Here is a 12,633-nt window from a genome sequence, read left to right on the forward strand (position 1 = left end):
GTCTGGGAGCAGTTTATTCAGTGTCCTGCAACCCTAGTTATCTGTTAGACTCAACCTTGTCATAGGCGACAATTTGGCCTAATTATTCTTCGTATTGAAGGCTGCCCTGCAGGATGTTTAACACTGTCCCTGGCCTCTGCCCTCTGGGTCCCTCTATGTTGGCAAAATGCTTGTGTGGCTGTTCCTTGTGGATCCCTGATGCCTGAACATACTGTCCTGGGAGGAGGGCCTGGTTACTTCCTCTTGGTGCTGCCATGTCTCCTGGGCCCTGTGCCAAAACCAGCCCAGGACATGATTCTAGGTTAGTCCAGTGCCATATTTTGGTGTGGCATTCTTGCTTTCCCCTTTAGAATTTTCTAGGTCTCTTACACAAAGTGAGAACTGTGTCAGTTTTAAGTGGACTGTTTGAAAAGTATTTATAATGTCCCCATTTTGCAGAAAAAGTGCTGATATCGGTATTACCCTGTCAACATGTCAGTAATATTTGGTTTACTGTCTTCATTCCATTTCCATGTAATTTTTTCTCCTTCCAGATTATATCTGATTAACTCACCTGTGGTGAGAGCAGAAAACCTTCGCTTTAAGGAAGAGGGTGTCCGAGATGTCCTGAAGGATGTTCTGCTCCCTTGGTACAATGCCTATCGCTTCTTCATCCAGAACGTCCTAAGGCTACAGAAGGTATGGGTGGCAGTGCTGTGGAGTAGGCTCTGCCCTGCTGAGCTGGGTTTGCGAAAGATAGTCAGGGTGAGTTGTGAGGTGGAGTTCCATGAGAGACTCAGCTGAGCAGGCCCCATGGGTGGGGGCTCGGAGCCATTGGAGAGGCCATCAATGAAGGTGCAATAGTTGTCTGGGGTCTGCTGAGCCAAGGAGAACAGGACTGGAGCTTTGCCATTTGGGCAGATGCTCACCTCTGCAAGACAGATGCTTCACCTGTTTAAGAAGAGTTGCATTGGGATATTCATTTAGCCAGCCAAATTCATGATGAGCAAGTATGAGTCAGCTAATGTCAGAGTGAGTGCCTCGTAAAGGCTGCTGCCTATGAGTGGTCAAGAAAGCCACTTCATGAGTGCATTTGGGCTGAGACTCCAAGAAAAATCTCATTGAGTTGCTGGGATGAAAAACAGTGGTTGTGATATACGTCAAGGTGTCTCAGAGCAGTTACCTGCTGACTTGGGAAGCATACTCTGAGAAGCCCCCATATGTTTTGCTGCCTCTGGTTCATCTTGTCTGCTAATGAACACCACCCCCCCTGCCCCTCCCAGGAAGAACAGGGTCTTTTCCAGGCCCTAGTGGTGTTCTTCTTTTTGATCTCACCACCTCTCAGGCCAGTAGTCATGAAGTGGGTCTACTTTGCAGACCTCTGCCTGTGTAGAACTCAAGAAAACAGACTGGATTAAACCACTCATCCCTGGGGCTCATCTGGGCCTGGCAGGAAGATGCAGACTACAGCACTGGGTGCTTAAATCAAGGCAAGAGTCAGTGTGGTTGCTCCCTTGCCATCCTGATGGTGATGCTGTTGAGAAGGGACAGGTGAAGTGGGCCTTAAGGATCAGGAGGATTTGCAAAGGAAAAAGCAGCAGGTAAATAGAGCATTCTGGGTAAAATAAATTAAGCAAAGACATTAACTCCTAGTATTCATTTTCAGCTTATAGATAGTTGTCCATTCCTACCCAGTTTTACTGTCCATCCTTCCTCAGATTTAAGGTAACTAAACACTGTAGTTGGAGAAGGCAATGGCACCCCACTCCAGTACTCTTGCCTGGAAAATCCCATGGACGGAGGAGCCTGGTAGGCTGCAGTCCATGGTGTCGCTAAGGGTCGGACACAATGCACTTTTCACTTTCCTGCATTGGAGAAGAAAATGGCAACCCACTCCAGTGTTCTTGCCTAGAGAATCCCAGGGACGGGGGAGCCTGGTGGGCTGCCATCTATGGGGTCGCACAGAGTCAGACACGACTGAAGTGACTTAGCAGCAAACACTATACTTAATGACAGGATTGTGAAATATTTCTGAATTCATAATTACTCTTTGATGATAGGAATCATGTTTTCCTAAATTCTCTTTAGTTCATTTAGAAATGTATTTCATTAATTGAGGACTTAATGTTCCAAATTTAGCATTTACTTGGAAAATATTGTTAAGAATCAGAAATTTAGATTGCCAATAGAGTGTGTGTTTTTTAATTTTTTTTTTTTTTGGTTTAGCTAGTTCTTTCAGTTTAAATCATTTAAAGAGTTCGTTTCCTTACAGTGGTTTCCCCCATGCATGCAAAAAGTTTCAATAATTGTCACTTCCTAGGAAGAAGAAATGGAATTCCTTTACAACGAGAACATGGTTAAAGAAAGTACCAACATCACAGACCGGTGGGTCCTGTCCTTTATGCAGTCGCTCGTTGGGTTCTTTGAGACTGAAATGGCAGGTATGTCTCTTTTCGGCCTTCCTCCCAGGAATAAAGATTCTCTCTTTATAATTACTCTTTTAGTATTTAATTGTTTTTCTTTATAAACATAGAATTTTTTTTTTGAAGAATAGTCAATTTACAATGTTGCATTAGTTTTTGCCGTACAGCAAAGTGATTCAGATATATATATATTTTTTTCTTTTTCGTATTCTTTTCTATTATGGTTTAGTATAGGATATTGAATATAGTTTCCTGTGCTATGCAATAGGACTTTGTTGTTTATTTAATTTATAGTAGTTTGTATCTGTTAATCCCAAACTCCTAATTTATCCCTCCCCCATCCTGTTTCCCCTTTGGTAACTGTAAGGTTTTTTTTATTTGTTGGTTTTTTTAAATGTCTGTGAGTCTCTTTCATTTTGTAAATAAGTTCATTTGTTTCATATTTTATTTAGATCTCACGTATAAGTGATATCTTACAGTATTTGTTTTTCTCTTTCTGATTTAGTATGATATTCTCTAGGTCCATACATGTTGCTGCAAATGGCTTTGTTTCATATTATTTCATTCTTTTTATTGCTGAGTAGCATTCCTCTGTGTGTGTGTGTACGCACGCACATCTTCTTTATCTGTTCTTCTGTTGATGGCCTTTTAGGTTGCTTCCATATCTTGGCTATTGTAAATAGTGCTGCAGTGACCCCTGGGGTGCATGCATCTCTTCAAGTTAGAGTTTCAAGTTAGGTTTTTAAGGAACCTCCATACTGTTTCCATTGTGGCTATACCAGTTTACAGTCCTACCAACATTGTAGGGGAAGGTTCCCTTTCTCCACATCCTCTTCAGCATTTCTTATTTGAGGGCTTTTTTAATGATGGCCATTCTGACTGGTATAAATGGTAATTGGCAGTGTTGAACATCGTCTGATGTGCCTATTGGCCATCTGTATGTCTTCTTTGGAAAAATGTCTATTTAGGTCTTCTGCCCATGTTTTTTTCTTTTTTTTTCTTGTATGAGCTATTTGTATATTTTGGAAATTAAGCCCTTGTTTGTCACAAATATTTTCTCCTAGTCCGCAGATTGTCTTGTTTTATTCATAGTTTCCTTTGCTGTGTAAAGCTTATGGTTGATTACATCACATTTGTGTTTGTTCCCATTTCTGTATTCTCTTGGAGGAGTTTGTTACGGTGTCATGTCTTAATTTAAGTCTTTATGCCATTTTGAGTTTATTTTTGTGTATGGTGTAAATGAGTGTTCTCATATCATTGATTTACATGTGATTGTCCAGCTTTTCCAATACCGCTTGCTGAAGAGACTGTCTTTTCTCCATTGTGTATTCTTGCCTCCTTTGTGGAAGAGTAATTCACCATAGGTGTGTGGTTTTCTAAACATAGAGGAACTTTTATAGAAATTTTGAGGGACAGAATACTAGATGAATAAATGTTTCTTTTTACCTCTCAAATATAATTTTAAGGCTTGTTTGTTGTGGAAATATATTGTTCCAAGGCCTGAGAGATTGTCTTGAGGGGGTATCTAGTGGCCTTGCCTACTACTACTGAAGTTGCTCAGTCATGTCCAACTCTTTGCAACCCCATGGACTGTAGCCTACCAGGCTCCTCCCTCCATGGGATTCTCCAGGCAAGAGTACTGGAGTGGGTTGCCGTTTCCTTCTCCAGGGGATCTTCCCAACCCAGGGATTGAACCCGAGTCTCCTGCATTCCAGGCAGATGCTTTAACTTCTGAGCCACCAGGGAAGCCCTCTAGTGGCCTTAGCCCTCCACCAACACCACACAGGCCCACGGAATCACAGGCTTCAGTGGTGGATGCCCATGGGTTCAGATCCCAACCTGCACACCACTTGTTCCCTGGGTGAAGCATCGTCTAGTCTATGAGCCTCCATTTCTATATCCAAAAACTGCCTAGTAATAGTTTTTATAAGACTTAGACAGAAACTGTGTACATACAGTAGCTAGCAGATAACAGGTTCTTAATAAGTAGTATTTGTTACTAATGTGTTTTAAATTTATTTTTAAGTCTACTTTGTTAAATAAGTAGACTAGAAAAAATTAGGAAATTCAGAAACACAGTAAGGAAATTGACATTTCCCCACATTTCTGTTACCTAACAATAGTGAATTTTGTTTTTAGACAGAGGTTGAAAAGGTAGGTTATGTTGGTTTCCTTAAAGTCAGAGATAGACAACCATAAGTCAAGGTGAGAAATTCAAGAAACTATTAACCAGGATACCTGAGATGGTCTGAGTGTATATGGGTCTGATAAAGTCGGTGGCCAGTGGAGAAAAAATGGCATCCCTGTGTGCACCCTGGTAACATAAACCACCCTCCCATAGCATCCTGTGGTTGGCAGGTGCTGCTACTGTTATAGGACTCCAGTGGATTTAAGAGGCCAGAGCAATCAGGTGGTTCGTGTAGGGGTCTTCAGTTCCTCAGCTGGTACATAGTTCTTTGTGGAACAGTTGATGCCTCTGTACTTGGCATAACTGGATGGTTAGTCCAGGAAATTTTGAATGTTTTATCAGTCATCCTGAAGGACTATGCCCACTTTTAAACATGCATAATAAGCAAGAGAGTTCCAAGAAAACATCTGTTTCTGTTTATTGACTATGCCAAAGCCTTTAACTGTGTGGATCACAATAAACTGTGGAAAATTCTTAAAGAGATGGGAATACCAGACCACCTGACCTGCCTCTTGAGAAATCTGTATACAGGTCAGAAAGCAACAATTAGAGCTGGATATGGAACAACAGACTGATTTCAACTAGGAAAAGGAGTATGTCAAGGCTGTATATTGTCACCCTGCATAAGTGAAAATGGAAATGAGTATGTGAATCAGACTTACCACACTCCTGAGACATGTATTAATAACCATGTCCACTTTTCCCTCCTGAGTGATATAAATGAGTAGGACTGTTGCCAGGGAACCCTTGTCATCTTTAGGCAGCAATAGCTATGACCTGAGAATGTATACTCTGACTGGGTCCTGGTCTGCCCGGAAACTAGAAGTTGGGCAGCAGTTCAGTTCAGTTCAATTCAGTTCAGTTACTCAGTCATGCCCAACTCTTTGCGATCCCATGGACTGCAGCACACCAGGCCTCCCTGTCCATCACCAACTACCAGAGTTTACTCAAACTCAAGTTCATTGAGTCAGTGATGCCAACCAACCATCTCATCCTCTGTCGTCCCCTTTTCCTGCCTTCAATCTTTCCCAGCATCAGGATCTTTTCAAATGTGTCAGTTCTTCGCATCAGGTGGCCAAAGTATTGGTAATTTCAGCTTTGGCATCAGTCCTTCCAATGAATATTCAGGACTGATCTTTAGGAAAGTCTGGTTGGATCTCCTTGCAGTCCAGGGACTCTCAAGAGTCTTCTCCAACACCATAGTTCAAAAGCATCAATTCTTTGGCGCTCAGCTTTCTTTATAGTCCAACTCTCACATCCATACATGACTACTGGAAAAACCATAGCTTTGACTAGATGGACCTTTATTGACAAAGTAATGTCTCTGCTTTTCAATATGCTGTCTAGGTTGGTCATAGATTTTCTTCCAAGGAGCAAGCGTCTTAATTTCACGGCTGCAATCACCATCTGCAGTGATTTTGGAGCCCCCCAAAATAAAGTCTGTCACTCTTTCCACTGTTTCTCCATCTATTTGCCATGAAGTGATGGGACCGGATGCCATGACCTTCGTTTTCTGAATGTTGAGCTTTAAGCCAACTTTTTCACTTTCCTTTTTCACTTTCATCAAGAGGCTCTTTAGTTCTTCTTCCATTTCTGCTATAAGGGTGGTGTCATCTGCATATCTGCTGCTGCTGCTAAGTCACTTCAGTCGTGTCTGACTCTGTGCGACCCCATAGACGGCAGCCCACCAGGCTTCCCCATCCCTGGGATTCTCCAGGCAAGAACACTGGAGTGGGTTGCCATTTCCTTCTCCAGTGCATGAAAGTGAAAAGTGAAAGTGAAGTTGCTCAGTCGTGTCCAACTCTTAGCAACGTCATGGACTGCATCCTACGAGGCTCCTCCATCCATGATTTTCCAGGCAAGAGTACTGGAGTGGGGTGCCATTGCCTTCTCTGCTGCATATCTGAGGTTATTGATATTTCTCCTGGCAATCTTGATTCCAGCTTGTGCTTCATCCAGCCCAGTGTTTCTCATGATGTACTCTGCAGATAAATTAAATAAGCAGGGTGACAATATACAGCCTTGATGTACTCCTTTCCCTATTTGGAACCAGTCTATTGTTCCATGTACGGTTCTGACTTTTGATTCCCAACCGGCATACAGGTTTTTTAAGAGGCAGGTCAGGTGGTCTGGTATTCCCGTCTCTTTAAGAATTTTCCAGATTTTGTTGTGGTCCACACAGTCAAAGACTTCCACATAGTCAATAAAGCAGATGTTTTTATGGAACTGTCTTGCTATTCTGATGATCCAACGGATGTTGGCATTGATCTCGGGTTCCTTTGCCTTTTCTAAGTCCAGCTTGAATGTCTGGAAGTTCACGGTTCACATACTGTTAAAGCCTGGCTTGGAGAATTTTGAGCATTACTTTACTAGCATGTGAGATGAGTGCAATTGTGTGGTAGTTTGAGCATTCTTTGCATTGCCTTTCTTTGGGATTGGAATGAAAACTCACCTATCTCCCTAATAGATGTGATAGCCCTTGAATGGCAGGGCCTACTTGCTCTTCTTGTATCCAGCCCTGTCTTAAGCTCCCAAGACTTTTGTATGTTCTCACTGTCTGATTGGTTGTCTTACTTTTAGCTTATAGGCTCTATACTGTGGTACCTCGCCTGGTCAAGTTTGTGGATATTTTGACCAATTGGTATGTTCGGATGAACCGTAGAAGATTAAAGGTAAGTGCAGGCTTCTATTGGGAAGAGCAGAAAGTGTAGGAAGTATGAGAGTTGAGGAAAAATGAGAACAACCAAAAGGAAAAAGGGCGTTTTCAAATGCTCTCACTTTTTGAAGCTATTTTTTTCCTTTTACGTTGCATATTAACTGTACTGCCATTTTTTAGATAGGGGAATCCTTAAGTTTAAAAGTCATCTCACATGTTTTCAAAACACAATTATAGACATCATATTAGAGGGAAAGTCTCAGGCCATTTAGGACTGTACTGAACAGACCTGTTAAAATCGAATAATTCGTGCAGGTATTTTGCAAATGTTGTTCGGTACAGCTGTGATCTTCAGATGGGCACTTCATTGCTTCTGATACTACAGGGACAGTTACTTATTGATGATACTTTTCATTAAGCCTTTGGGGATATAGGATGAATGAAGCATGGAGCCTGTCCCAGAACTTAAGCTATGAATAAACAGCAATGCTCCAAAACAGGGAGTGAGGTGCACCCAGACCACTGCCTGTTAGTACTACCTTCAAATGTGTTAATGATAAAATCCTGTAACAAAACAGTAATTTTGTTTTGTTAAAATATATTACCTACGTGTGCATGTATGTGTGTGTATGTGCACGTATATTTAAAAGAACATTAAAATGTTTAAAGTAGTTATGTTATCTCTGGATAACTTAATTATGGCCGAGTTTGCCCCTTTTTATTCTGTTTTTTTTTTTTTTTCCCTCTACAGTGAGCTATTGGTTTTAACAGTTTAATGTGTGTGTTTTTTATTCTTAGGGTGAAAATGGGGTAGAGGATTGTGTTATGGCCCTGGAGACCTTGTTTAGTGTTCTGCTTTCTTTATGCAGACTTATGGTAAGATGCTTGATCCCATTCTAAAACTCTAGCCCTGTGGGCTGCTTGTGGTGCCCAGTTGCTGCACTGTCCTCTCTTTGTATCTGTTCTCTATTTTTTTCTATATTTTCAAGTCTTGTAATCATCGATGAGTATCAGGGAAGGTCTTGAGCTAATAGCTAACCAAACAAATACGTATATTGCAAACAGTATTTCACTTGAGACATGTTCCTACCAATTGAAATATTCATTAAATGATATATAAGTAAAAATTCTGCTTTTAGTTTCCTGTGCCTTATTTCTACTCTTTCAGTTTAATGTTACAAGCCTTCTATTTATTTCCTAATCATACATGGAATGATAATCTGCTTTATACCAGGTCCTCTACCTGGTGTCTCATGTATGAGCTCATTCCTCTTCCTGTTAAGCAGGTAGTGTTTCCCCAGTTTACAGATGAGGTTTCTGAGATTTTAGGAATATTCATTCCTCTGCAATTGACTTAACTGGCATGTGGTCATTGGCTCCTGTTTTTATTATGGACATCTTCAAGGATGTTTTGGACACTTCTGTCTGTAGTCCTACTTCTTTGCTTCGTGAGTGTGTCTCACCAAGTTCAAAATGAGGCCATTTTCTTAGGGCATGTTTTATTAACCTCATGTCCAGTTCTGTGCATATTCCCGTGTCATTTATCTAAAATGTTTTAGAAGTTTCTAACTCTGAGATCGGTTAATGATGGCTACGTATGAATGACATAATGTTTTCTGTCCTTATACAGGCCCCCTATACCCCTTTTCTTACTGAATTGATGTATCAGAATCTGAAGACACTGATTGACCCTGTTTCTGTCCAGGACAAGGACACATTAAGTATTCACTACCTCATGCTGCCCCATGTTCGGTAAGAATCAAATTACACCTAAGTGTCACCTGGGCCATGGGAAGGAGAGTTGTTAGAGATGCACTCATGTGGGGGCCCCAGCTCCCTGCTCCAGCTCACCCATGCCATGCCTTCCAGTTGAGCTGTTCCTCAGGCTACAGAATGAGTATAAGAGGGTGGAATCCCCTGTAGAGCTATGGCATGTAGGGTGTGGGTAGGCCTGTGGTATCGTTTGGGGGAGCTGGTATGCACTGAGCATCAGGCTCAAGCTTGCCTCTCATTATAAGCCCCCAAAACAGTCATGATGTGTTCCCAAGAGCCTCCCTTGGGAAGCCTAACCACACCATCACATCTCTTGTCCGACTTTCTTCCTCACTTAAGCATGTTTCTTCTTTGAGATTTTCTCTTTTTAAATCTAATATCTTTTATGTTCCTACCTCTCCCAACCAGTGAGGAATTGATCGACAAGAAAACTGAGAGTGCAGTATCTAGAATGCAGTCTGTGATTGAACTTGGCCGAGTGATTCGAGACCGCAAAACTATTCCAATAAAGGTTTGAGATTTTATTTCTATTTTACATTGCACAGACTTAGAGAATTATGTCTTTGGAGTATTTTCTTAATATAAAGGGCTTCCAGCAGTGGCATAAATTTCTTTTTGCAGTAAGGCTGTGAATGACTTAATACTAGTTAAGCCTGCTTAGTCTAGAGCTTGAAATTCAGATAGAACATGTAACATTTATATTTCTGCAGTGTAGAAGACTGGATGCTTAGTGAACTTTCCCTTCGCTTTTCTTTCTAGTATCCTTTGAAAGAAATTGTTGTTATCCATCAAGATCAGGAAGCTCTTAATGAAGTTAAGTCTTTGGAGAAGTATATCATTGAGGTAAGACAGTTGATTTGTGTGATTTGGCCCAAACAGGCTTCTGTCCTTGGGAAGATTATTTTGATTAGTATTCTTCATCAGTATATACATAAATGTAACCATCTGTGAAATTTTATGGTTTGCTTTTAGATTCTTCATGAATTTTTTGCAGTGTAATTAAAATTTTTTTTAAGAATTTGTATTTATTTTTTGGCCATGCTGGGGGCATGTGGCATCTTAGCGCTTCCTACCAGGGATCAACCCCCGCCCCCTGCATTGGAAGCACAGAGTCTTAACCAGTTGACCACCAAGGAAGTTCCTGTAATTATAATTCTTTAACAGTGATTTCAAGGTCCATGAATTTTTTACCTTCATTGGATTATTTATTCCTTCATCTACTTTTCTTCCCCAAGGTAATTTTTGATAAAACAAAAAGAAAAAGCTTAGTTCCTTCAAATTACCAAAGTATCAAGTAAACACTGGTTGTAAGTAAACACTAGCATTGGGTACAAGACAGAGTCTCTTCTCACCCTGGCCACTCTGTGGTGTCTCATTTTCCACTTGCAGGGATGTTCACTATGGTGTCTCCTACTGGGTTGTTCCTAGCATTTTACATACATGTAGACACATTTGTACATACATCTACACCCATGCAGGCTTCCTAGGTGGCCCAGTGGCAAAGAATCCACCTGCCACTGTAGGAGACTTGAGTTTGATCCCTGGGTCGGGAAGATTCCTCTTAATAAGGAAATGGCAACCTACTCCAGTGTTTTCCCAACCTATGCCAGGATACTCCTGTGTTCAGAGGAGCCTGGCAGGCTACAGTCCGTGGGGTTACAAAGAGTCAGGTATGACTCAGCAACTAAACATCAAATACACACATCACTGGTCATATATGTAGTTTTTTACTTATTGTAAAGGTCATATATGTAGTTTTTTACTTATTGTATAAGAGGGTGGAATCCCCTGTAGAGCTATGGCATGTAGAGTGTGGGTAGGCCTGTGGTATGCACTGAGCATCAGGCTCAAGCTTGCCTCTCACTATAAGCCCCCAAAACAGTCATGATGTGTTCCCAAGAACCTCCCTTGGGAAGCCTAACCACACCATCAACATCTCTCGTCCGACTTTCTTCCTCACTTAAGCATGTTTCTTCTTTGAGATTTTCTCTTTTTTAAATCTAATATCTTTTATGTTCCTACCTCTCCCAACCAGTGAGGAATTGATCGACAAGAAAACTGAGAGTGCAGTATCTAGAATGCAGTCTGTCTTAAACAACATTCCATGTTAAAACACAGAGGCCTAGAATTTGCCTGGTGGTCCAGTGGCTACGACTCCACACTCCCAGTACAGGGGGCTCAGGTTCAGTCAGGGAATTAGATTCCATGTGCTGCAATTAATGATCCTGCATGCCACGAAGACCCAGCACAGCCAAATAAATAAGTAAAATTTTTAAATAAATATTTTTAAAGAACTCTTCCTTTAAAAACAAAACATTAGCGGTCTAATTTATTCTTTTTGCCAGCTTCATAGTGTTCACTTTCTGCCTGCATCATTATTTATTTAGTTACTCTAGTATTGTTGGAAATTTATGTTTTGGATTATAAATAAAAGTTTGTGTGTGTGTGTGCACGTGTACAAATATGTCATTAACTGTAGACTTAAAAAATGCACAACATAAGAGTTGCGAGTTAAGTTTTATTTGGGGCAAAATGAAGGGGGAATACATGCAGTCAAGTACATTTTTTTCCAGAAGGTTTCTGCTAGTCTTGTGAAGCTTTGCTAGTCAGAAGGAACAGTTACTACCATGAAGGATTTTGGGGCCTTTCCATGGGGAGATTCAAGAATTGGGCTCATAAAATCAGCTCCTGAAAATACCTGTGTGAAGACCTGTTCAGCCAGTTTTCCCCCAAGCACAGAATGTCTCATTTCTGCTGTTCACCCTGAACTCCTTTCAGGGGGCTATTAAAGGTCAGCAGCTGCAGCAACACGATTTAATCCTTGTACAGGTATAGGTAGATGCATGTGTCACTAAGTCACTTTAGTCATGTCCCACTCCTTGCTACCCTATGGACTGTAGCCCACCAGGCTCACCTGTCCATGGGGTTCTCCAGGCAAGAATACTGGAGTAAGTTGCCATGCCCTCCTCCAGAGGGCCTTCCCAAAGGGATCAAACCTGTGTCTCTTAGGTCATCTCCTTTGTTGGCAGGCAGGTTCTTTACCACTGGTACCACCTGTGAACCCCAGATAAGTAGATGGCAAGTGCCAGTTGCTAGTTGACAGTGTGGATGTTGGATAGGTCCTTAAAAATGGAGTTTTGAGATCAGAAGTTTATTTTTATTCCTTTCACAGATAATATTTAAGGATAGAAAATAATTTCTATATTTGGTTTTGAATTAGTTGAGAATTCTGGATAAATAGTGTTTATAAAACTCTTTAGAAATTTAAGAGGTTATAACTAAGGAGATATAAATTATATAAAGAATGCTTAAGATATGAATAAAAATAGAATATACTTAAATATCTTGAGCACTCTGAGATCAAATAATATAGTAATGTATAATGGCAAAACATTTCCATATAATTTGCTTCAGTTGGCAATTCCATGATACTTCATTTTCTTATTTCCTACTGTGTAGTCACCATTTCCTACTACATTAGTAATCCTTAACTTGCTAGCATGATGGAGACATGAAATACCATGATTAACTGATTCTTCTGGTTAATTGATAGTTAATTTTCTCGAGCAAAGGTTACCCCTGAGACATGAAGTCCCTATTTCTAATGCTACAGT

The 12,633-nt window shown here is 40.8% G+C and overlaps 1 protein-coding gene across 2 annotated transcripts in view; it reads left to right on the forward strand.

The window, feature by feature from the left end:
* IARS1 (isoleucyl-tRNA synthetase 1) overlaps positions 1-12,633 on the forward strand; it is a 77,470-nt gene that overhangs the window by 45,654 nt on the left and 19,183 nt on the right. For both annotated transcript variants that reach the window (XM_012116190.3, XM_060409044.1), the window contains exons 19-25: positions 534-678; positions 2,300-2,420; positions 7,171-7,262; positions 8,045-8,122; positions 8,877-8,998; positions 9,428-9,530; positions 9,779-9,862. In XM_012116190.3, coding sequence (XP_011971580.1) covers positions 534-678; positions 2,300-2,420; positions 7,171-7,262; positions 8,045-8,122; positions 8,877-8,998; positions 9,428-9,530; positions 9,779-9,862 — 745 coding nt within the window. The remainder of the gene's footprint in view (positions 1-533; positions 679-2,299; positions 2,421-7,170; positions 7,263-8,044; positions 8,123-8,876; positions 8,999-9,427; positions 9,531-9,778; positions 9,863-12,633) is intronic.

Source organism: Ovis aries, chromosome 2 (assembly GCF_016772045.2).
Source record: "Ovis aries strain OAR_USU_Benz2616 breed Rambouillet chromosome 2, ARS-UI_Ramb_v3.0, whole genome shotgun sequence".
NCBI classification, from domain to species: Eukaryota; Metazoa; Chordata; class Mammalia; order Artiodactyla; family Bovidae; genus Ovis; species Ovis aries.